Consider the following 25349-nt stretch of genomic DNA (forward strand, 5'->3'; position numbering starts at 1 on the left):
CATGTTACCCAGGCTGGTCTCGAACTGCTGACCTCAAGTGATCTGCCTGCCTCGGCCTCCCAGACTGCTGGGATTACAGGCGTGAGCCACCGTGCCTGGCCCAGATATCCCTTTTGCAGTCTAATGTTCTCTCTGTGGACATGTTAGAATATGGTTTTTTGCCCTTAGATATCAGGGAGGTTTTATAATTTAGGAATGTGATAGGACTTATATAATAAAAGATATTATCCAAGTCGTCATTTAGCTTCAGATTCTTCAAAACAACACATTTGAAAGTAACAAATGGCTACCTCTTGGATGGACCCCTCAGGGTATCCTAAGATGACCCTTTATTACTGCTTGATCCCAAGAAGGGAAATGATGGGCAGGAAAGATATTTCATAATGCTAGTTCGAACTGTGGAATATCTGGAGTGTCTGGCTAGCCCCCTAAACTTTAGCTCTGATTTAGGACTTTAGTAAGCAGACTGGCCTGTTTAGGAAGGTGCCCTTAAAAAGAATCTGCCCACCTGGACAGTTCCCTGCGTGGGTCCTTGTAGCATCAAACACTTACCAGTGTTGGTACTCAGTTTGCCTTGGAGTCTCTAGGTTTGTCTGCACTATGCATCGGATACTCAAAGCACCACCTATTTTCATATCTACACGGAGGAGAGGGACCATGCCAGGCACCTTTTTGATATTTCAGTGTTCTTCAATTCATTGTGTATGTGTGAACTGATGAATTGTTACCTGAATGCTTAAGAGCTACCTTTTGGGGGACCGCAGTATAGGGGAAGAAAGCAGGTAGTTTTACCATGCTTTGGAAGAGTATCCTTTCCGTATCACACCTGCTAGAAGTGAGATGCTCATCATGGTTGGTGTTTTGTTTGAAATGTTTCTTGGGAGATGAACCCCTTAGTGGAAAAGTCTAAGAACCAGTGGGTTGGAAGAAGAAGGCCAAAAACACCGGAGCAAATTTGTGTGCTACTTATTTTTCTAGAAAAACAAGGAGGCAAGTTGAAAGAGAAATGAAGAAACATCACTCCCTTGGCAAACAGCACGCACACTAAAGTGGTGCTCCCACCGTAGATGAGGAGGATTGACAAATGTGGAAGCCCTCCATTTCTTTGAGTCTTATAGAGAGGGAGCCATAGGGAGTACAGAGTTAATGGAGTGTTCAGAGGTCAAAGATAAAGAGAGGACATGGTTCAGAACCTAAGACCACAGCTATGCTGTGTTGACACCAGCCAGGAAAAGCTTAGAGGTTAGAGCTGGTTCTATCGTACTCTACAGCCATGTTGCTAGAATGCTAACTAACATTGCCTTTTTGTGTGTGTGAAGACAGATTCTCACTCTGTCACCCAGGCTGGAGTGCAGTGGTGTGATCTCGGTTTACTGCAACCTCTGTCTCCCGGGTTCAAGCAATTCTCGTGCCTCAGCATCCCGAGTAGCTAGAATTACAGGCACACACCATCATGCCCAGTTAATTTTTTTGTATTTTAATAGAAATAGGGTTTCACCATGTTGGCCAGGCTGGTCTTGAACTCCTGGCCTCAAGTAATCCACCCGCCTCAGCCTCTGAAATTGCTGGGATTACAGGTGTGAGCCACCATGCCTGGCCTACATTGCCTTTCTTGAACAAGCACTGGGCAAAACCCAGCTTTCTTCTTTGTCAGTGTTTGAATACTAGAAATGTGTGTCCCCCAGTTCTTTACAGACATTCCCAGGGTTTGGGGGAGATTATATTTCTAAGCATCAATACTCTACTGAAAAGATTGGATACAGAAATTTCATAGCATTCTTTACATTTCATAGCATCATTTTGCCTACGTTAGGACCAAGGTCTTGATACACTATTATTGTTTGAGTTTATAGTAAACATGAGATTTTTAGACTATTTCCTATAAATTTCTTCCCCACAATGCTGCTGGGCACATATTAGGATCTGTCTCTATGCTGGGTACTTTGGGGAAGTTAAGTGGTTAAGAATGTGGATTAAGGGACCAGACTTCCTTGGTTAGCCCCAGCTCTGCCACTCAGTGGTTGTGTGTTCTGGGACCAGATACTTACTTCCTCTATGCCTTATTTTCTTCATCTGTGAAATGGGGATAATAATACTGTTTACCACAAGTGGTAGTTACAAAGGATAAGTGGGAATAATGCATGTAAAATGCTTAGAAGACTGCCTGTCGCAGAATAAAATGCCAGATACGTGTTAGCTGTTAGTAGTATTGGTGGTTATGATGGTGGTGGAATAACACTCTTTCAAAATTTAGATTAGTGTAATCAAAGAAAATTTTTTGAGACTACATGAAAAACTGTTTTCAAAAATGACTGTAGGCAAGGCACAGTGGCTCACACCTATAATCCCAACACTTTGGGAGGCTGAGGCAGGAGGATTGCTTTAGGCCAGGAGTTTGAGACCAGCCTACGCAACATAGCAAGATCCTATCTCTAAAAAAAGATACAAAAACTAGCCAGGAGTGATGTAGCATGTCTGTAGTCCAAGCTACTCAGGAGACTGACGTGGCACGATTGTTTAGGCCCAGGAGGTCAAGGTTACAGTGAGCTATGATCACACCACTGCACTTCGGCCTGAGTGAGCCTGTTGAGAAGGACCCTATCTCAATAATTAATTAATTAAATTTAAAACTGCCATTTGCAGCTATTTACCTATGTTGTATTTACCCGTATTAAGCAACTAAAACAGGCTGGGCATGGTGGCTCACGCCTGTAATCCCAGGACTTTGGAGGCTGAGGTGGGTGGATCACTTGAGCTCAGGAGTTTGAGATCAGCCTTGGCAACATAGTAAAATCTCATATCTACAAAAATACAAAAAATTAGCCAGGCATGTTGGCATGCGTCTGTGGTCCCAGCTACTTGGGAGGCTGAGGCAGGAAGATTGCTTGAGCTGGTGAGGCAGAGGTTGCAGTGAGTTGAGATTATGCCACTGTACTCCAGCCTGGGCAACAGACCAAAACCCTGTCTCAAAAAACATTTAATTTAATTTTAAAAAAGCAAAACAAATTCAAAAGCTAAATGGATGATTAGATTAACATGAAATGCACAGTGTGGCCCTGTTTTCATGTGTTTCTGTTCATCAGAGCAGCCCCTTTATTCAGTGATTGGCTTTATAATTAGTAAATGTTAAATATGTATGTTTAATAAAATATATATCAATAAAGTATGTTTATTGATATATAAATAAAAAACAAAATGCAAGAGATTTCATTTGAAAATAGGTACAATGGAGGATAGGAAATTCAGTGCATGAAACGAAGGAAAAGATTGATAGATTGACATACCTAAAATGGGTGTCATTCATCAAAATACTCCATGGAGCAAATTTAAAGGTAAATGCCAAGTGGGGATTAAATTGTAAAACAAATATAAAAACAAAAGAGTATGGTCTTAATACATAAATAGGAAGGCAGGCAATTCAGCAAAGCAAAAGTGCTCGTGAAAGCACTCCAAACCACACAGGAAATCTTTTAAATGTAAGCTAAAACAAGCAGGTTACACCGTCCACCTGACCATCTGACAGAAATTAAAAATGAAAATGACAAGCCTCAAGAGTCCTCAGGAGATGGATGCTCACATCTGCTGCTGATAAATGGGGAAGTTGGGGGCAGCCTTTTTGAAAAGCAGTCTGATTATGTGAATCAAAAGTCTTAACAACATTCAGAGTTATTGACAGAGTAATCCCACTTCTTTGTATCCTAAGAAAATAATCAAAGATACAGGCAAAAAATATTTTTACCGTCATTAAAAATGATGTTAAAAGAAAACTCTTAGGTTCCGGGGTACATGTGCAGGTTTGTTATGCAGGTAAACTGCATATCACGGTGGTTTACTCTACAGATTATGTCATCACCAAGGTCATAAGCATAGCACCCAAATAGGTAGGTTTTTGATCCTCACCCTCTATCCACCCTCCACCCACCCTCCACATTCCAGCAGGCCCTGGTGTCTATGGTTCCCTTCTTTATTCATGTGAACCAACGTTTAACACCCCTTAACAAGTGAGAACATGCATTTGGTTTTCTCTTCCTGTGTTAGTTTGCTTAGGATAACGGCCTCCAGCTCCATCTATGTTGCTGCAAAGAATATGATCCCATTCTTTTTTATGGCTGCACAGTATTCCATGGTGTATATGTATCACATTTTCTTTACTTAGTCTACTGTTGATGGACATTGAAACTGATTCCATGTCTTTGCTGTTGGGAATAGCGCTGTGATGAACATACACGTGCATGTGTCTTTATGGTAGAACAATATATGTTCCTTTGGGTATATAGTCAGTAATGGGATTGCTGAGTTGAATGGCAGTTCTGTTTTAAGTTCTTTGAGAAATCGCCAAACTGCTTTCCACAATGACTGAGCTAACTTACATTCCCACCAGTAGCGTATAAGTGTTCCCTTTTCTCTGCAACCTCACCAGCATATTATTTTTTGACTTTTTAATAATTGCCATTCTGACTGATATGAGATGATATTTCATTGTGGTTTTGATTTGCATTTCCCTAATGATTACTGATATTGAGCAAAAACTGATGTTTCAGAAAAATTTTAAATAATATGGAAAAATACTCTGTTAGCTGAACAAGCAGAATATAAAATATGCTTACAGTATGAACAACACAGATGGAGAAAACATGAAATGAAGATACTCTAATATATAAATGGCTGCTATTTTGGGATGGTGGAGCAATGAAATGACCATTATTTCCTGTATTACTTTCCTGTAATAAACACAATTATTTTACCAGAATTTAAAGTGATTTTTTAAAAACTTTACAAGTTTTTATAAACAGTAAGCAGCTATAGGCATAGAAATCCAATTTCCAGTTTTATTCTAAGTGTGTATGAGCTACGAGGAACTAGATTTTGAGGAGCAATTCAAGGTCTTCCCTGTGAATAAAGTCGATGGGTTCTAGTGTGTGTCAGTTTGAGTATTTAATTGCTCAGAATTCTTTTGCCGATTTTCATACTCTGGACAACTGAGTTTAATAGTAACATTGAGTACTTGCTAGGTAAGGTTTTTTTCGTGGATTAAAAATAATAGAATAAAATGAAAAGCTTTATAGGGACAACCAGGCCTCTTTCCCTTTCAGGGCCTGTCCTTGAAAGTGGTGGGGAAGCGAAGTCCCGGAGAAGAACGTGCCTGCCGGCACCCTGCCCCAGCAGCAGTAACATCAGCCTGTGGAACATCCTGAGGAACAACATCGGGAAGGACCTGTCCAAGGTGGCCATGCCGGTGGAACTGAACGAGCCCCTGAACACACTGCAGAGGCTCTGCGAGGAGCTGGAGTACAGCGAGCTCCTGGACAAGGCCGCGCAGATTCCCAACCCCCTGGAAAGAATGGTGAGGAGTCAGCCTTCCCTTGTCACTGTCCAGCCTCAATCCCCGAGCCACGAGGCCATTCACGGGGCCCATCAGAGAGACAGCCCCTGTTCCCTCCGGTTTCATTTTGATTGTTCTATAGACAGGTTCATTACTCAGAGCTGTCTGGCTTCCTCCGCCTGGCTGTTTCCAGTCACCTTGTCAGGATTTGGAGGCAGGGTTGGGGTGCTTCTCTGTGGCACTTGGTGCCTGGGGTAGTTCTGTTCTGTGGGTTCGTGCTTCCTCTTTCTCCAGAAGCCTTCTAGCTGATTGTTCCAATGTGCCCGGCTGGAAAACATGTCTTTAGGGCTGTCTGCATGTTTATTTTTACTTCCCTGGGTGGACAGAATTTAATTTCTCGAGCTGTTTTTCTCATCCAGTGTAAGTTTCCCCTGAGAATGTTTGTTTTTATTTCTGGAATTGTCCCATCGGCTCCTCGGTTTTTGGAAAATAAAGTTCACTAGAGGAGGTTTTCACATCAGAAATATTCTTTTTTTCTCTCTCCCTCTTATTTTATAGAGTACTTAAAAAAAAATCTTAGAAAAGCCCATCTTCTCTACTCGGCATCAGCTCCAGTCACAGCATGCTGGCTTTTAAAAGGACTTCCAAGTATTTCTCATCTTTCCCCCGTCTCATGGGTAGGGAGATTGGGAATGGAGTACTCAAAGGGCAAGACTCGGGCAGATCAGCCTTCTCTATGACTGTGACTGACTTTGTTCTTGAACATGGGTGTCTGTACCTCTTTTTGCTTCTTCATATTCAGTGCCCTTAGAGCAGTAAGGTCATTGTCTCTACTGGATGCTGGGACATCAATGTCCCCCAAATGCAGAGTCTCTCTCCTGGGCGTTTGCCAGTTGGCTACACTGGAATTGGAGTGCCCCCTCGGCTTCACAGACCTAGCCGTGCCGACACCCCCCATTGATGGAGGATGCTATTCTTTTCTACATTCTAAGTATTCTGCAGTCTTAGCGCTTATTAAAACATTATTACTTCTATGATTTGAAGATTAAGGGGAAATCTTACCTGCTGTCTGAGAGGGATATCCCATCGTCATTCTGCCCAGTCTCCAGGGCCTCCCCTATCAAAGAGACTTCCTTTTTTTGAGTCAGGGTCTTTGTCGCCCAGGCTGGATTACAGTGGTGCAGTCCTACCTCACTGCAACCTGGAACTCCTAGGCCCAAGCAACCCTCCTGCCCTGGCGCCCAAAGTGCCGGGATTACAGGCATGAGTCACTGTACTTGGCCCAAAAGACTTTCTTTCTTGTTACTGATAATCAGGGTAGGAGACAAAAACAAGCTGTATTTTTTAAACTGTTCTTGGTTACTTGTCCCCAGATAATTTTTGCTGAATAAAAGGAAGGCAAAGCTTCTAGAAATAGCTTCTAAGGCAAGTGTTAAAAGTCAGCATTTGTGGGCAGCTCTTTTCTTTAAAGGAAATGATTGGCTTTGAGGGTGAAAGTTTCTTAAAGATGTTTCATCCTGTGGCAATTTAGAGACCCTTAGGATATTCAGATGATTGATTGGTGTAATTGCCCTTGAGCAGAGGTTTGAGGAGAGGCTTCTCATCCCCAGCATAACCACTAAGCAGGAGTCTTATTGCATGGGTTTTGTTTACTAACCTGCAGGTCTGCTTATGCCCCTGCCTGGACTCTCCCTCGTGCTGCCAACCCATAGGCAGAGTGCTTCCTTCTGCCTCCCCTTAGGTCTCTCTTCCCCACAGCATCATGCATGGCACTAGGTTCTTTCATCGGTTGTGTTCTATTTTACATGGTGAAGGTGACTAAGGGTTGATTCAGCATTCCATACACGGTGTGGCTGTACTGTTTCACAGGTTACCAATGTGGAGAAGCAGGGAGAGGAACACACACCCAGGTTTCAAGAACGCAGGCAGTCACAAGTAGGACTGACTTGAGTGTAGTTGATTTTTTCTTTTTTTTTTTTGAGACAGAGTCTCTCTCTGTCACCAGGCTGGAGTGCAGTGGCACAATCTCGGCTCACTGCAGCCTCTACCTCCCAGATTCAAGTAATTCTCCTACCTGAGCCTCCTGAGTAGCTGGGATTACAGGTGCGTGCCACCACATCCGGCTTGTTTTTGTATCTTTAGTAGTGATGGGTTTTTTTTTTTTTTTTGAGACTGAGTCTGGCTCTGTCACCCAGGCTGGAGCGCAGTGGCTGGATCTCAGCTCACTGCAAGCTCCGCCTCCCGGGTTTACCCCATTCTCCTGCCTCAGTCTCCAGAGTAGCTGGGACCACAGGCGCCCGCCACCTCGCCCGGCTAGTTTTTTGTATTTTTTAGTAGAGACGGGGTTTCACTGTGTTAGCCAGGATGGTCTCAATCTCCTGACCTAGTGATCCACCCGTCTCGGCCTCCCAAAGTGCTGGGATTACAGGCTTGAGCCACCGTGCCTGGCCAGTAGTGATGGGTTTCACCATGTTGGTTAGGCTGGTCTCGAACTCCTGACCTCATGATCCACCCACCTTGGCCTCCCAAAGTGCTGGGATTATAGGTGTGAGCCACCGTTCCCGGCCCTTTTTTTTTTTTTTGAGACAGGGTCTTGCTCTGTTACCCAGGCTGGAGTGAGTGCAGTGGTGCAGTCACGGCTCACTGTAGCCTTGACCTCCTGGGCTCAATCAATCCTCCCACTTCTGCCTCCCAAGTAGCTGGGACCACAAGCATGTGCCACCACACCCAGCTACGTCTGTTGTATCTTTTCTGTAGAGAAGAGGTTTCGCCATGTTGTCCAGGCTGGTCTTGAGCTCCTGGACTCAAGCGGATCTGCCTGCCTTGGTCTCCCAAAGTGCTGGGATTACAGGCATGAGTCACTGCACCCAGCCAAGTATAGCTGATTTTTATAAGCCATCCAGCTGCTCTAGAGAATTCTATAGCATGAGGTGGTGAGGTGGCCCCTATTATAGGCAGCACCAAAAATTTAGCAGAAGGTTATAAAGGAAGGTTATGTGACTAGTGAGCATTTATGAAAGGCACTCAGCTCTTCTTCAGTATAAGAAACTGCATGAAATGTGCTGGGAAGAAGAAATCTTGAGATTGTTACTAGCCGACATTAGAAAGGAAAATTTGCCATCACTGCTTAGGCTTAACTGTTTTCACACACATGGAAAAAAAGACAAAGAAGGTAATGTGCCCCCCCCGGTGCCCTGACGGGGAACCGCTGCTGATGCCAAGACCTCACAGTGAGGGCCGCCCAGAGACTTTGTTCACTTCGTGTTCACGTAAAGTTTTTCTTCCTTCCGCTCTTTATTTTAATTTTTTTTTTTTTTTAATGTTTCACTTTTCCTCCCAAAAAAGCAGAACTTTAAAGTCACTATATCCTGTGGCTTGTTTCCCAGGCTTAGGAAATGACTCAGATTTTCTTTGGTCAAAATGAATGTTTTGGTTTCTATAATATCACATTTTGAATGGTTAAATTTATGATGCTGATTCCTGAGTTTTGGAGGGATGTTTTAACACTCCTTTTTTAATAGTCTTTCCCCACTCTACCCCTAAAGCCTTAGCATCTTATCAAGATCCTCAGATACTGTCAGGCTTAAAAGTACTGGCCTCAGCTTACCAGTTTCCAGAAACAGCGTAGTCCAGTTTAGAAATGTCATCGTCTTGATAGCGTCTCCCAACTTTTAGGCATCAAGATAAACGGACAGCTTGAAAACATTGGATTAATTTGTTTGGGGGCCCAAATAAACATTATTTAAACCTACAATTTTAAACCTATGTTGGTTTGGTTGTTTTTAAACAACCAAAGACAAATCTTTGGCTTTCTGAAAGAAAATCATAGAGGTTTTATTTTGTTAAGTTCTTTGTGAACAATAAAGCTCTTGGTGACACAGAAGTGACAACGTTCTTTTCTCTTGTCCTTAGGTGTATGTGGCAGCCTTTGCCATATCAGCGTATGCATCTAGCTACTACCGAGCTGGGAGCAAGCCATTTAATCCAGTTCTTGGAGAAACATATGAATGTATTCGGGAGGACAAGGGCTTCCAGTTTTTCTCAGAACAGGTATATACACCCTTTTGTGCTTGTTGGGAGGGGTTGCTTATGTCTCCCGTTCATTGTGCTTCTGAAATATTTATTTCCTACCTTTCACTGGCTTCAAAGCAGCCGAGATAATTACAGTGCTTTTCAACATAAAGGGAGGGATCGATTTCCCTTCCACTGAAGCCAAGCCACCACCCAGGGGCATAAAGGTACCACCAGTAATTCTGCACACTTGCTTGGCTACATGCATTGCCGGGGTCCTTTCTCTTTAAAATCGTTAGCACAAAGAATTTTGAAAGGATGAACATTGGCCCAACCTTCAATTTAGAGGTTTAACATTGCTCCCTAACACACTGACATCGTTATTCCAGAGCATGAATGCCCCCAGCAGAATGGGTAGCACCAGATAAATGTGTTATTCTCAATTTTGATTTGAGAGGAATCATTCATTGATGTATTTATTCATTCATATCAATAAATTATTTCTAGAACATATACCATGTGCCTGCCACTGTTCCAGGTGCTAGGATATCACAGTGGGGTGGGGGTGAGGGATCCGGATAGGAGTCCTTGCCCTCATCTGATGGATGCACAACCTTGTACTCATGCAGCCTAAAGTTCCATCACATTCTTGCCATAGAAGTAGCATACAGTAATACTCAGACATCAGACAGCCTAGGATCCATCCTATCTCATTTCTACCTCTTACTAGCATTATAACCCAGGGCAAGTTACATAGCTTCTCTGTGCTTTAGTTTGCTCTCGAGAGTGGAGATGATGACAGTTGTATGTACCTCACATGATTTTGTGATGATTCTGCGAGACACTGTCTGCAAAGCACTTGGAGCAGTATCTGAGACATGAAGATACATGTTATATGAGTGTTTGCTGTCATTATTGATGCATGCCAGCATGCATCAATAATATGGGGTGGGAACATCTAAAATACTTGTCAATAGGGAATTATTTACCTAAAATGGAGTGTACACATATTGAAAATTTTAAAAAACCTTCTTTTACTAAGATACACAGAAAGAAATTTTTTAAAAATTATAACAAATTTAAAAAATAAAATATACCCTCTCCCACCTTGTTAAGGTAGCAATCTCACGTTCACTCTCTGTATATCCCTAAATCCCTAGGAACATTAAACATCATTGTTTCTGTACATTTCTCAGCCCCCAGTTCTTAGAGAACTAAGGAGAAAGGGGGGGTGGATTGCTAAAATATTCTTTTATCTTGCTGCTCTCTTTATCAATGGATTTGCACTACAGAGAGAGGAAGGGAAGCGTGGGTTGGCTGAGAGACTTATGATGATAGTGCTTATCTTAACTGTAAATGATAAGGAGTGTTCTCTGGAACTTGAAGGAAAATGAATATACAGTAACCCAAAGCACACTGTCAGTAGCTTGCCAGTTAGAAGCTAAAACAAGAAATTAAACATGGACTGATACTGGGGAAGTAGGGAGCTAAATCAGTAGTTAAAGGGGATAAGATAATCTGTGTGATTCAAAATTCATCTGGGTTATTTAAATACTGAACCTAAAATAGAATGAGAATAAATGAAAATATAATTTGGTTTCCATGGTATCATATGCACTCTTGTGAAAAAATAAAGGCCAAAAATAGCCTCAAACTACAGCAGACAATCAGGACAGGATGAATAGCTATAAGAAAAGAATAGTAACGTGAACTGTGTAAAGTTGAGCTTCAGTCCTCTGAGCCCTGGTGGGACAGGGCCCAAAACAAGATCTGTTTGTGTGTTTCCCATGATGGCACAGTGGGGAGAAATCAGAGCTCCTGGGCACCTGTGCACAAAGACAGAAAGAGGGTTACATAACTTAGCATTTAGTTCCATGAAATAAGCAAGAAAGAGAAGTGGTTATTGTTAGTAGTTTAGGATGTGCTGGGTGTAGGATGTGCAGACCTGCCTGCTTCCAATCTTAACTCCACAGTTTGTTCCATGCGTGACCTTATGTAAGTTCCTTCAACTTTCTGAGCCTCCCTTTTTTTTTTTAATCTATAAATTAGGAATGATAATGTTTGACTAATAGGTTGTAGTAAGGCTTAAACAAAATAATACACTGATGGAAATATTCAGTAAATGGCTATTGCTCTTATATTTACTGGGAACTTCTACAATGCCTTTTTTTTTTTTTTTTTTTTTGAGACAGAGTCTCACTTTGTTGCCCAGGCGGGCTTCCAATGGCACAATCTCAGTTTACTGCAACCTCTGCCTCCCAGTTCAAGTGATCCTTGCACCTCAGCCTCCCAAGTAGCTGGGACTACAGGCTTGTGCCACCATGCCCAGCTAAGTTTCGTATTTTTAATAGAGATGGTGTTTCACCATATTGGCCAGGCTGGTCATAAACTCACTTCATGGGATTCGCCTGCCTTGGCCTACCAAAGTGCTGGGATTACAGTCTTGAGCCACCACGCCTGGCCTACAATGCCTTTTAATATAAAGTGTTAAGAATAGTAAGAATGACTGGGCGCAGTGGCTCATGCCTGTAATCCCAGCACTTTGGGAGGCTGAGGCGGGTGGATCACAAGGTCAGGAGATCGAGGTCCATATTGGCTAACACGGTGAAACCCTGTCTTTACTAAAAATACAAAAAATTAGCTGGGCGTGGTGGCGGGCGCCTGTAGTCCCAGCTGCTCAGGAGGCTGAGGCAGGAGAATAGTGCGAACCTGGGAGGCGGAGCTTGCAGTGAGCCGAGATCACGCCACTGCACTCCAGCCTGGGCGACAGAGCGAGACTCCGTCTCAAAAAAAAAAAAAAAACAAATAGTAATAAGAGTTTGGGAGGCTGAGGTAGGTGAATCACTTGAGGTCAGGAATTCCAGACAAGCCTGGCTAACATGGTGAAACCCCATCTCTACTAAGAATCCAAAAAATTAGCCAGGTGTGGTATCACATGCCTATAATCCCAGTTACTCAGGAGACTGAGGCAGGAGAATCACTTGAACCTGGGAGGCAGAGGATGCAGTGAGCCATGATTGCACCACTGCACTCCAGCCTGGGCAACAGAGCAAGACTCCGTTTCACAAAAAAGGGAAAAGAATAGTAAGAGGAGTGTTGACAAGGCAGAGAGGAGCCTGAGGAATGACTTGATGAAAGAAAACTAGAAGGGCATGTATCTATAATACATATGTTCAAATAAGATATGCTATATCTCCACTTCTAGTACAAGTGGTTTGAAGGGGCCTTAATGTCGCTGGTGAGTCTCTGATGGAAGATGGCTATCAGGCAGCCAGGAGTGCTCACAGCTGGCTTCACCATGGTCATACCACCAGTCCTGATCATCATGGAGCTGCTTCATCTGTCTGGAATTTAGCCTGATGGCCGCAGATAGTTGGTTATTTTAATATACCTAAGAATGGATGAGTATCTCAGGGATAAATTCACACTAAGCGTACAAGAGTCTGATGTGTAAACTAGAATGCTACTATATGCATTTACTGTGAAAAATAGACCTGCTCTGGGGATCAGAGAGCATTGTCCAGTGTGACTAGGTATGATTTTCCCATAGGCAGATTACTTGGGAAACCACCGAGAATCCTGAGTGAGTATCAGTGTGAAGAGGCACTTGTGTGATTCAGTGCGCCAGGCAGCCCTCTGCCTTAGGAGTGGGAAGGGTGTAGGGTCGGAGCCTCCCTTTTCCTGGCCAACAGGAACCTATCAACTCAGTGCCCCTCTTTCCCTCTCCTGACCTTGTCTATTCTAATTTAACACGTCTGAAGAGAGTGCCAGAGCATTTATTCTGTTTCCCACTGGTACCTGGTATGGCTCTTTCTGCCTCCAGCCCAGCAGACAGTCTACCTTGATGGAGGCAGCATGACTCTGCCCTTGCCCATTCTGTGTCATTGATACACTTAAGCTCTCATGGCTTAGAGGTTTGTTTTCTTGCGCCTCTCTACAGTGAGTACAGGTTTCTGGATGACTAATATAATAAACTGGGCAAGCCCCCTGAATTAATATTTTGGGTGGAATTTTTTTTTAAGGAGGATGTTGATGGAAATTATATCTCGAAGCTTAAGGACCTGGCAAGAAACAACTTGGCTTTTCTTCTGAGTTTCCTAGACAACGGTCTGATTTGGAAAGCGATGGCGGTCTCTCCCTCAAAGCCCCTCGATTTTGTTATCCTGTGGATTTGCTGGGTATGTGGATGTTCCAGGTGGGGAGCAGCCAGGCAAGTGGAAGTCGTTGCTGCTTGAGAGTTCGACTCCGTTGAAACTTGCCTCTCTATTGTTTCTCATCGAAAAGACCCAAAACCACAATATCAAAATGACTCATGTGGTCAGAAACCAGAGAAAGCATTTCTTGTTAAAAACTTTTCTTATAACAAGTATTAGATGTGTAGAGTGCTCCGTGCATTCATGATCTTACTTGATCTCCAAAATGGCGCTCTGTGGAAGGTGAGGCAGGGATCAGTTACAGGCGAGGAAACCAAGGCCTAGAGGATTTGAGCTTCCCAGTGCCCCTCAGCAAATGCTAGATCTCACCCAGCCCCTCTGTTTCCATCGCTGCGTCCTTTTCCCCTCACCCTTTGTGGGGTCTCTCGTGTGGACTCAGTGACTGTGCTCAGAGCTACTGGAGTCTGCGGTGGATGTGAAAGCAGCCCTTCGTGTATGCTGTTCATTCTTGCCCTGAAGAGTCTCTCCAGACTCACATAGGACTTTGTTTTCAGCTCCCTTGGTAGACTGGGGTGTGGCCTTTGTGAAAGAGGAACGATCAGGAGTGAGTCATAGACATTCCTGTCCCGGGTTCTGACCCTCTGGCTCTTCCACCTTCTCAGAGGTTTCCTTTGTGCCAAAAAATCCAATTCAACCTTGGCTTTCTACACAAACCCACAAAAGGAGGAATTCAGAGAGGAAGGACTTCCCTTCTTTCCTTATTGGTCAGGGACTGAGTATCTTCTGGCAGGTGATTCCCTGCTTGCTGTGTCCTCCTGCTGCCCGGCAGAGCTAACACACTGTTTTTGAGCTGCATCAAGGGAATAGATGGGTCAGAAAACTTATTTCAGTTGACTACATTCCTTTTTTCATACCTTTGGGAAAGGTTTGCTGTTGAAAGGATATGCAATTAAGCTATAGTCTAAAAGTAGCTTTTCCTAATTACATGAAACATGTCCAGATCATTGTTTATTTTAACCATTTACCCACCCACCTGCATACCCTTGAGAGTGTCAGAAAAGGTGAGTGCAGTTATTAAAAGTTACTAAAATATAAGAGATTGAAAAGAAGATATTTTCCTTTGCTCTACAGGCTCAGCTTTTCTTCCTTTTCTGTTATTTATTGGAAGACTCTGAATCCATACATTCTTGGACAGACTTATACTTGCCACACCCATCACTTCCTCCTTGCACACTCATGTAACTTCTCTGAATAGTCCTTGTATCTACTAGTAAGCAGTTATTTATTACCTATTAAATAAGTAAATACCATCTTAAAGACACTGTCAAAGGGTAAATTCATTCAAATAAAACCAGCAATAAATCAAAGATGAGACAACTAAACCATTGCTTTGTGGTTTTCTACATTTCTAGGTCAAGTCAGCACTTAATGTGTTTTTGTTTTTTAATTTTTTGCTAGAAGCCATGTGTTTATGAGATAAGTGATTCACTCTGAACATGGGAGAAGGGAAAATAATTGACATCTGCATTCTCCCCAGAATCAGGTCAGAATTCTTGGCATCATCCTTAATAGCTCTTTCTCTAATAACTCACATCCTCTCATCAGCAAATCCTGGGGTCTTCCTTCAGAAGCCTGCCTTCTACAGCCAGCCATTTTCACTCTCTCTCCCATTTGGTGCTGGTCACCTAGCTCAGGCCACTAAAATCAGTGACTGGGATTATTGCAGTTGGACTCACTACTGGTCTCCTGTTTCCAGAGCCAGTTAATTCCTTATCCAGCAGCCAGAGTGACTGCTTAAAACAGAAGTAGCAGCTGCTCTAAACCCTCCACCAACTTCCCAAGTCACTTGGAATAAAATCCAGAGTCCTGGCCATGATCCACAACGCCCTCGAAAATCTCACCCTCAGACACTTCTCCTACTTTCCCCGCCTGGTCATTTAGCTCTGCCACACTGGCTTTGCTTCTTCTGCTTCGTACCAAGCATTTTCCAGCCATTGGCCTTGGCTGTGTCCTCTACCTGGGACGTGCTTCTCTCAGATATCTGCGTGGTTAACTTCCGAACTTCTCTCAGCCCCACAGGTTTCCATTATTAGAGTCCTGCCCCGCCACCCTGTCTAACCAGCCCTCCTACTCACTGTCCCCACATCCCCATGCCCTGCTTTATTTTCCTCAACACACATTACTACTGACAAATTATGTGCTTCTTATGTGTCGTTTGTCTTACCCACTTCCATACTAAAATACAACTTCCATCAGGGTAAGAATTTTTGTTTCTTTAGCTTATCATTTTACCCTTGGTGACTAGGACAGTGCCTGACACATCGGAGGCAATCAGTAAGTGCTTGATGAGTGACCTGGAAAGAATGGCCACTTGGTCCCCCTCTCCAGATGACTTCTTCACCTGACACTTGCCCTCTTTTTCATTATTGCCCTGTATTGCCACAGGGAAGTCAGGACCTGGGAGTACTGGATAGTTATGCCTTGGAGCAGTTGCAGGGGAGAACTGATGGTATTGAAGGGCTACTTTTCTAAATCTGAAAAATAAAAGCTTACAAAGTACAAAAATACTGAAAATACATCCTTTCCCTATCTGCTTCTCCCTTGACCTCTTATATAAAGTGCATTCAAAGCATAAATTAAAAATGATTAGGTCAAGGTAAAGAAAGTCCTCAGATATATAAATAAATTATAAATTACCAGAATTCTTAACTGCCAGGGGAACTGTATTGGGACTTGTAGAAAGAAAGATAGATACATGTGTTATCATATGAATACTTGCATAATAAAAACCATGTGTAGTAATTCCTTGAATGCTTGGGCATCCTTACCAATCAAGAATTGTTCTTCTTTGATTGGAGAGGAAGTGATAGGGAAGAATGCTTAAAAATAAAAAGTCTAAATTGGGTTTATTCAACAGGCTAACAGAGAGCATCTCTTCCAGGGCTGGGTCAATTCAGACAAATGCATCTACTGCCTTTTTTTGCCTGAGTTAAAATGTTAGGAGAATACAGACTCAACCAAAATCCTACAATAACATAGACAGGTTAGATTCTGCTCATTATTCTCTAATAGATTTTAGAAGGATTGCCATCAACAAAGATTAGTGATTAAGTGTGAATTACCTTTTTCCATGGGCATTGAAGTTAATCAAAGCCTTTGTATAATATTTTCAAGTTGGCCAGCATCCGCTGCCACCTTTGATGCTAAGATTTGAAGAAGACATTAACATCAGATGTTAGAATCAGAGCATTTTGAAGCCAAGAGGGATCCTCACACCTCATTTTACAAAGAAATATGCGAGACTCAGGTTGGAAAGGTCAAATTCAAAAGGTTTTTTCTCCAAATGTCCATGAGAAGGAACCTTAACGATGTGTCCTGGCTTTGGGGAGGGACACGAGCCCTGGATCTGGAAGAGGATGATATAGGTTTGGAGTGCTACCTTGATCACTCATTAATGGTGTGGCATTGGGGAAGCTCTTTGCTGGACAGAACCCCTGTTTCCTAATTTATAAAATCAGGCTAACAAAGATAGTAAGAACCAAGTGAAAATACACTCATTAAAAAAAAATCAAAATATAGTCTCTGCCTAATCCACATCAGCGTACGATCCTGGACAGTTTGTATGTGTTCTCTTTTAGTTGGCCAAGTCAGTGGAATCAGCCTTATTTCACAGATGAGGTGACAGAGGCTGAGGGGATGGAAAAGCTGTGAAGGTCAAACAGCCAGCAGATGATGTTGCAGTCAGGGCTCAGGTCCGTGGAACAGCAAAAACCTTTCCCTCATTCCCGGACACTAGTGCAGCACATGGCAGATGCTCCAGAAATAGGAGAAAATATACAAAATAATAATAATAATAATAAGCTATCAATGTAAATCTCCCCAGAAAGCTTTGTAAAACTCTTAAAAGCAATGTGGGCCAAATAAACCATTCCCAAAAGCCTGTGTAAGCCATAAAGAAATAAGCAAAGTTACTGATATTTGAAGGTTGAGACTTAATTCAGAAAATGTGTTGAACCCATCTAAACTTAATCTGCTAAACATTCATTCATTATCTAACACAATAGTTTAAAACAAGTTTGCGTTTTTATGAGATGTGTGTATACAGTAGGGGTTCTTTTATAGTTCATATGGATAGGATATTTATCCCTGTTTTATGGTGTTTAAAATTATTACAAAAGAGGTGTATGGTTTTTATATACTGTGTTTGGCTTTGATGTTTACATTCGGCCATACCTGTAAAGATGCCAAATTCTTCATCAAAGCTGTAGTGCTCCTCTCCCACATTGCTACATTGTTTTTGTGGGATGAATGTAATCTCCTTCATAATAATCCACTTTAAAATATGTCTCCATTATGAGGGAGAGGAACATTTCATAGCTGTCCTTCCACTCCGTAGTGGGTCATGCCAGGTGGGGTGGAGAAGTGGGGAGTGGCGATTGTCTTGAGCTGATTTCTGGTTGTTTTTAATTATTATTATTATTATAGATAGGGTCTCACTGTGTTGCCCAGGCTGATCTTGAATTCCTGGACCCTGGGCTCAAGGGATCCTTCTGCCTCAGCCTCCCAAGTAGCTTACAGGGCTGTGCCACTGCACCCTGATTTTGTTTTATATGATCCCATGGTTTCAAAGCTAGCTCCACTGTTTTCATTGAGAGACAGCTAGTGAAGAAAAGGAGAAGAATGTAGCATTTTTTGATATAAAGTATCTCCAAGTGGTAGGATTTTTTAAAAAAAGACAACTGGATATGGTGGCTCACACCTGTAATCCCAGCACTTTGAGAGGCAGAGGTGGGAAGATCACTTGAGGCCAAGAGTTCCAGACCCATCTGGGCGACACAGCATGACCGCATCCCTACAAAAAGTGAAAAAATTAGCCAGGCATGGTGGCACACACCTTTAGTGCCAGCAACTTGAGAGGCTGAGACAGGAGGATCACTTGAGCCCTGGAGGGCGAGGCTGTAGTGGGCTGATTGTGCCACTGCACTCCAGCCTGGGTGGCAGAGTGAGACCCTGTCTCAAGAAAAAAGACAACATCAAAGGAAATATGAGAGAGTTACATTATGGGATTAGGTTTCTAAGTCAGTGCTTGAAGTGAAAATTGCCCTTGAAAATCCCACAGGCACAGAAGGGCTCACGTTCTTAGGAGGCACATGGGAACTAAGACAAACCAAAGAGCAGCAAATCTGAGTCTCCTGCTTTGTATTGCAACTGGCATTTATGTTCATTGAAGAATCTGAAAGATACCTACATGATTTACATCTTTGTCTCTACCTTTCTTTGGCCCACATGGCTGTAATCCCATGAGTCATATGTGGGTGTGGTGTGTGTGACCGCATCTTCCCAGCCCTGCAGTCCTCCAGCTGGAGGCCTGGCTCACAGAAGTAGTTTTCAAACCATGTTCCTCAGCCGAGAGTCCTAGGAAGGTGAACAGCTGTGCATTTGTTATCCACTGCCCTCCCTTCCTCCCCACCTGTTTTCTCAAGCAAGGGCTCAGTATTCTGGGTTCTTGATAAGATGGGTTTGAAAACCGTGCAGCTGCTCAAAACATTTTTTTTTCCTTTTTGTGCAAAGTTTGAAAACCAGTGAGGTAAACCAAAACTGCTGGGTCTTTCCTCTGACTATCAGTGTGGCTTGGGAAACGTTACTTAATCTTTCTGGTTTCAGCCTCTTTGTTTATAAAGTGCAGGCTTTGAGCTAGATACTCTCAATGTAAGACACCTCTGCCAGGAATCAGCTACATCAGAGAACTTTCTGGAAACAACCCTGAAAGCATTACTGTGGTTTCACCAGTACTGAATTAGAATAACAGCATGTACACCTCTCAACGTTCCCTGAGTGCAACTGAGATAATGAGGAAATAAAGGGAGGAGCCATTTTCTCTTCAGCCTCTTCATTACTGAATAAAATGAGTAATGACTCCTTGCCAAAAAGCAGTCTCTGCTCCAGGGAATTCTCTTTTCTGGAATGAGGTTACTTATTTGCTCAAGATAGTTTTTATCTTGACAAAAAAATAAATAAAATGTTCTTAACAGTTGACTAACATTTCCTCAACAATTGTGTGTCCCCCCCCCCTTTTTTTTTAATAGAAACATTCTTTTTAAAAAAATTACCTTGCATCGGTCTTCTTGTAGGTGATTTGAAAAGGGGCTGGCCTTTATTACGCAGAGTTTTCAAGAGTTAAGTTGGCTGAGCCTGAGGAAGAGCATTTGGGTTGCATGTTAGAATACTTGTTACTTGATATCTTAATTAAAACATCTGCAGCTACTTTCAGAACAGCTGACAGAGATGTTGACACATTGGTAGCCAATGTCAGATTATATGTTATGGATGAGCAATCCTCACATGTCCCTGTTTTTATTTTTATGTCTTTCAAAATGCGCCTCTATCCTCATCACTCACCACCTGGCCGCCCTCCCACAGAGGCTTCTGGAGGCTTCCATTCAAGGGCCTTCCCCTCACCCTTGACCAACCTGAGCAAGTGGGAGCTGACTGTATCAGGAGCGCCCTCTTGAGGACAGACTTGTTGAGGGAAACTAAAGTTTTTCCTTCAGTTCAGCACTGCACACTGTGTTACATCTCAGTGCAGGGGAGAAAGAATGGATTTCATGAGACGCAAAAGTTCATTTTTTGTTTTTCTGTCCTTTGTTTCCATCAGGTCAGCCACCATCCGCCTATCTCTGCATGCCATGCTGAGTCTAGAAATTTTGTTTTCTGGCAAGGTAATGTGCTAATACATTTTACTTCCATCATATTGTGTAATATGTTATCTATTTACTTTATCCAAGAATTGCTATCAATTCTTACTGAGATCAAAAGTGGTTCCTGGATTTGGGTCTGGTTGGAAGGATCTGCGTCACCTGTTCTTGCCGCTCATCTCTCACTTAGTTTACCTGAGCCTCCTCCATTTATTTCTGTAACTTTATCTTATTTAAAAATCATTTGAAATGCCTCACATATTTCAAGAGACGCTAAATATTTACAGTCGTTTATCAGAGTGTAGACAGCAGAGGGGTTTTCTGCTTTGCCAGACTTAAATTTTATTTCCGAAGTCGTGTTTTACATTGCTTTCTTCTTTTCAGTTTTGAGATGATTGTTCCTAAAATTTTGTTCAGTTTATATTTTGAGTTGGGGGTGGGTGGGTAAATCTTCTGAAGAATAAATAAGGCTATAGCCATTTCCTAGATGGATTAATTTTGTTAACCTCTCAATTTATTTAAAAAAAATGTACTGTAGAAGGAAAATATAAGCATCCTAAGTTTTTAGACAGTAAGCACATATACATTTTAAAAATATTTTTCTCTGCTACCACTGATATCACATGTTGCCTTTACACACACACACACACACACACACACACACACACACACGCAGTCTATTAAACTTTAAAAGTACAAAACAGTACACTGTAACCCTCTTCTCCAGCCACTCAGTTTCCCTCCCTGGAGGCAATCAGTATTTCCAGCTTAAAGTGACAAGTACCATGGTTTTCTTTCTTCACCTTTGCTATTAAAGTTTAAAATTGAAACTGCTCTCTCACCAAAACCCTCTGGAAATATTCTCATAAGGTTCCTAGCCTCCTAATTGATAAATCTCACTCATGCTATAAGCACCTCTTCTTTGTTGTTTCAAACGTTGGAATTTTTTTTTTTTTTTGAGATGGAATCTCGGTCTGTTGCCAGGCTGGAGTGCAGTGGCACAATCTCAGCTCACTGCAACCTCTGTCTCCCATGTTCAATCATTCTCCTGCCTCAGCCTCCCAACTAGCTGGGACTACAGGCATGAGCCACCATGCCCAGCTAATTTTTGTATTTTTAGTAGAGATGGGGTTTCACCATGCTGGCCAGGATGATCTTGATCTCTTGACCTTGTGATCTGTCTGCCTTGGCCTCCCAAAGTGCTGAGATTATGGGCGTAAGCCACCTCGCCCGGCCAAAAGTTGGATTTTTTTTTTTTTTTAAATGAGAGGGGTCTTCTCAAAATAGTTCTATGTACTTCCTACATTACATCCTTCCCTTTCCTGAGCATCCTTCTCCTAGGCCATCCTTCCTCATCAGCCTTTTCCTGAGCAATCCACCTATTTCCATGGGCCTAGGATTCCCAAATCTTGGTTTGTAACCCAGCCTGACATTTCTCTGCCTTTTATGTAGGTTGTGTAAACCATTTCCGTTTGTTGTGATTGTAGATGTAGCTGGGCTTAAATCTGCCCTCATGATGTTTCTTTTCTGTTTGTCACATCTGTTCTTTGTTCTCCTTTTCCTCTTTCTCTGCCTTTTGGATTGAATAATTTCTATCATTCTCTTTCATCTCCCCTGTTAGCTTATTAGCTATACTTACCTGTTTTGTTTCTTGTTAAAGTTGTTACTTTAGGATTTATGTTATATATTTTTAATATCATCAAAAAATATTATGCCAGTTTCACATATAGTGATATTTACAGAAGTATACTTCCATTTTCCCCTCCCAACCTCTCTACCTTTTTTTTTTTTTTTTTTTTTTTGAGACGGAGTCTTGCTCTGTCGCCCGGGCTGGAGTGCAGTGGCCGGATCTCAGCTCACTGCAAGCTCCGCCTCCCGGGTTTACGCCATTCTCCTGCCTCAGCCTCCCGAGTAGCTGGGACTACAGGCACCCGCCACCTCGCCCGGCTAGTTTTTTGTATTTTTTGTAGAGACGGGGTTTCACCGTGTTAGCCAGGATGGTCTCGATCTCCTGAACTCGTGATCCGCCCGTCTCGGCCTCCCAAAGTGCTGGGATTATAGGCTTGAGCCACTGCGCCCGGCCTCTCTACCATTTTTGACGTACATCTTACTTCTGCATACCATAAATCATGTAGTACATTGTTACTACTCTTGCTTTAAACAGTCAGCTATCTTTTTTTTTTCTCTTGGTAACAATTTTATGAACATACAACTTATATACCATATCATTCACCCGTGTAAAGTGTACAATTCAATAGTTTTTATTCACAGAATTGTGAATTTTATAAACTGTGCAGTTATCAGCACAGTTAATTTTAGAACATTCTCATCACTCTAGAAAGAATCCTCTTTAGGAAATATTACCCTGCCCCTTTTCTCTCAACATTCCCCAGCCTGTAAATGTGCCTGTTTGGGGCATTTTATGTAAATACGATTATACAATATGAGGCCCACTGTGCTTGCTGGTCCCAGCCCCACCTCCACCTCTCTCACCTGGACCCCAGCCAGGGCTCCCCACTGTCCCCTCTGCTCCCACCCTGTAGTCTGTCTATCCTCAGTGCAGCAGCCAGATGGGATCCTCTTGCTGTTCTTTTTCTATTCCCTGGCTTCTCTGTTGGTACCATCATTCACACAAGTTAGAGAAATCTGACATTGTTCATAAATTCTTTTTCAGTCTGTATCTAATTTGTCACCTAGTTGTGCCTATTTCTTCTTTTTTAGCATTTCTGGGCTCACTCGCTTCCCCATGTCTGTTGTCTTGGTTCCCTTCATCCCCATTTGTTATCCCCTGGGCAACTGCAGTAGCCTCTTAACTTGTCGTCTTGCTTCTCCTCTCTCCTACTCCTGTTCCATTCTCCGTATGGCTTCCAATTGCCTTTGCAAGGTCCATGTCTAATCACATCAGTGGTCTGATTGTTTCCACTCATTGCACACAAACCAGACTCTTAGCCAGGCTTGGAGAGCCCGTTGTTTTTCGTTTTCAGTTTTTTTTCTTTGTTTGGTTGTTTGTTTTTGAGACAGAATCTCACTCCGTCACCCAGGCTGGAGTGCAATGGCACAGTCTTGGCTCACTGCAACCTCCACTCTGGGTTCCTGCCTCAGCCTCCCGAGCAGCTGGGACTGTAGGCACCCACCACAATGCCCAACTAATTTTTGTATTTTTAGTAGAGAAGGGGTTTCGCCATGTTGGCCATGCTGGTCTCGAACTCCTGACCTCAAGTGATCCACCCACCTCTGCCTCCCAAAGTGCTGGGATTACAGGCATGAGCCACTGCACCTGGTTTTGTTCTCAACCTTTCTACTCTTCTCTAGATAAGACAGTCTGAGACCTGTAGGATAGAACCATACTATGTGACTATGTTTTCCTATACTTCTGTCCCCTTGGACAAGCTATTTAGCCTTAAATTGCTTTTTGTCTGCCCAGTGAACTCCTGCTTTTTCCTCAAAGCCCCATTTAGATAGCCCTTTCTGACAAGGCTCTTCTGATGCTTTCTCTAAGCATGTTCGTCACTCCTTCTTCTCAGGTTTCATTTTACCTTATAACACACTTAGTTATAACCTGGGCCTCTCTGTGTGCTAACTACTTGTTTTCACTTCTGTCTGCCTGTCATGCTGTTAACGCATTCATGGAAAGGACTTTATCTTATCATTTCAGTTTCCCTGATTCTGCGCCAGGGGTCCATGGGGTTGGTACTTATATTTTATGAAAAGTTATCCTATATAATAATTGACTTGATTGTGAAGAGATTGTACTATATAGTGATTGATCATTTATCTAGCTTAGGAACTATTTCATCTACCTAACTCTTCTGCTAAAAATGTAATATTTGGTATTTCATTTCAGATGTGAGATGGAAAAACAAATTCTGGGGCAAATCCATGGAAATTGTTCCAATTGGCACAACCCATGTGACTCTGCCAGCGTAAGTTCTTCTTCTGTGGTTAAGGAGCTTTATGGAATTTAGGGCCGAGATTTTGCTTTGGGAACCGGATGCCCACCCCCCCGCCAGTTGCATTGAGTGTGTGTTTTTTCTTGTAATCTGTCTGACAGTAGGTTTAAATGTTCCTCCTTTTGGCAAGCTCACTTTTAAAAAATGTTTCTCTCTCAAATGGAAATGCCTCCTGGAGACCAAAGTTCCCCGAATAGATGCTTATTAAAAACTCATTTCCACTTCCTAACAAGATTAAGAATGGTGGTTTTGGCTGGGCGTGGTGGCTCACATCTGTAATCCCTGCACTTTGGGAGGCCAAAGTGGGCGGATTGCTTAAGTCCAGGAGTTTGAGACTAGTATGGGTAACATGACAAGACCCTGTCTCTAAAAAACATACAAAAACTAGCCAGGCATAGTGGTGGCACGCACCCATAGTCCCATCTACTCAGGAGGCTGAGGTGGGAGGATCCCTTGAGCCTGGGAAGGTTGAGGCTACAGTGAGCTGTGATCATGCCACTGCACTTCAGCCAGGGTGACACCCTGTCTCAAATTTTTTTTTTTTTTAAAAAGTGTTTTTCCTTTATTGTGCTGCTTTGCTGTCAAAATCCCTTTTAAGAAAGGTATGGCCTTGATCTGACAGGGGTGATTGATACTTATTTATTAAGCAAGATGCTTGTGAGCAGGGGCTCTGGAGCTGGACTGCCGAGATTCACCTGCTCACTCTGGCACTTACTGACAGCGAATCGCTGGACAGTTTACTTCACCTTTCTCGTCACCAGTTTCCCCGTCTAGAAGGAGAGAATAATAAACCACCTACTTCCTAGGGCTGTTGTGAAGATTAAACCGATAATATACTTAAAACACCTAAAATAGTACTTAGCACACTGCATATGTTTTGTAAGTATCTGGTCATATTATTAATACCATTTTCCTCATAATTACTGAATTCCATAAGTAATATCTGAATACTTTCTCATCATAAAGGATGCAGGCAATATATGTTCAGCAAATTGTATAAAATCTTCATCCCTTCCTCAAGCCTCCCTTTCCTAGTTCAGCAACATTAGACAAGCCCCTCTGGCTCTGAACTGCCTCCTCTGTCAAAGGAGGGGGTGGACTGTTCCAAGAGACCACCAGCTTCTAGTGAAGCCTCTGGTAGCTTCCAGAGTGCAGAGTCTGAATGCTGTCATTCTCTGTGGCATGCACGCCTCCTTGGAGAGTGGAGGCTCCTAGA

General features: G+C 42.7%; 1 protein-coding gene across 9 annotated transcripts in view; it reads left to right on the forward strand.

The window, feature by feature from the left end:
• Positions 1 to 25349, forward strand: part of OSBPL3 (oxysterol binding protein like 3) — a 185324-nt gene that overhangs the window by 140148 nt on the left and 19827 nt on the right. For all 9 annotated transcript variants that reach the window (XR_013415907.1, XM_015133885.3, XM_077998012.1 and 6 more), the window contains 4 exons: positions 5094 to 5344; positions 9236 to 9373; positions 20144 to 20207; positions 24028 to 24106. Coding sequence is in view for 8 of the 9 variants with exons in the window: in XM_015133885.3 (XP_014989371.3) it covers positions 5094 to 5344; positions 9236 to 9373; positions 20144 to 20207; positions 24028 to 24106 (532 nt within the window). In the remaining variant the exon portion in view is untranslated. The remainder of the gene's footprint in view (positions 1 to 5093; positions 5345 to 9235; positions 9374 to 20143; positions 20208 to 24027; positions 24107 to 25349) is intronic.

The sequence above is a fragment of the Macaca mulatta genome, chromosome 3 (genome assembly GCF_049350105.2).
Source record: "Macaca mulatta isolate MMU2019108-1 chromosome 3, T2T-MMU8v2.0, whole genome shotgun sequence".
NCBI classification, from domain to species: Eukaryota; Metazoa; Chordata; class Mammalia; order Primates; family Cercopithecidae; genus Macaca; species Macaca mulatta.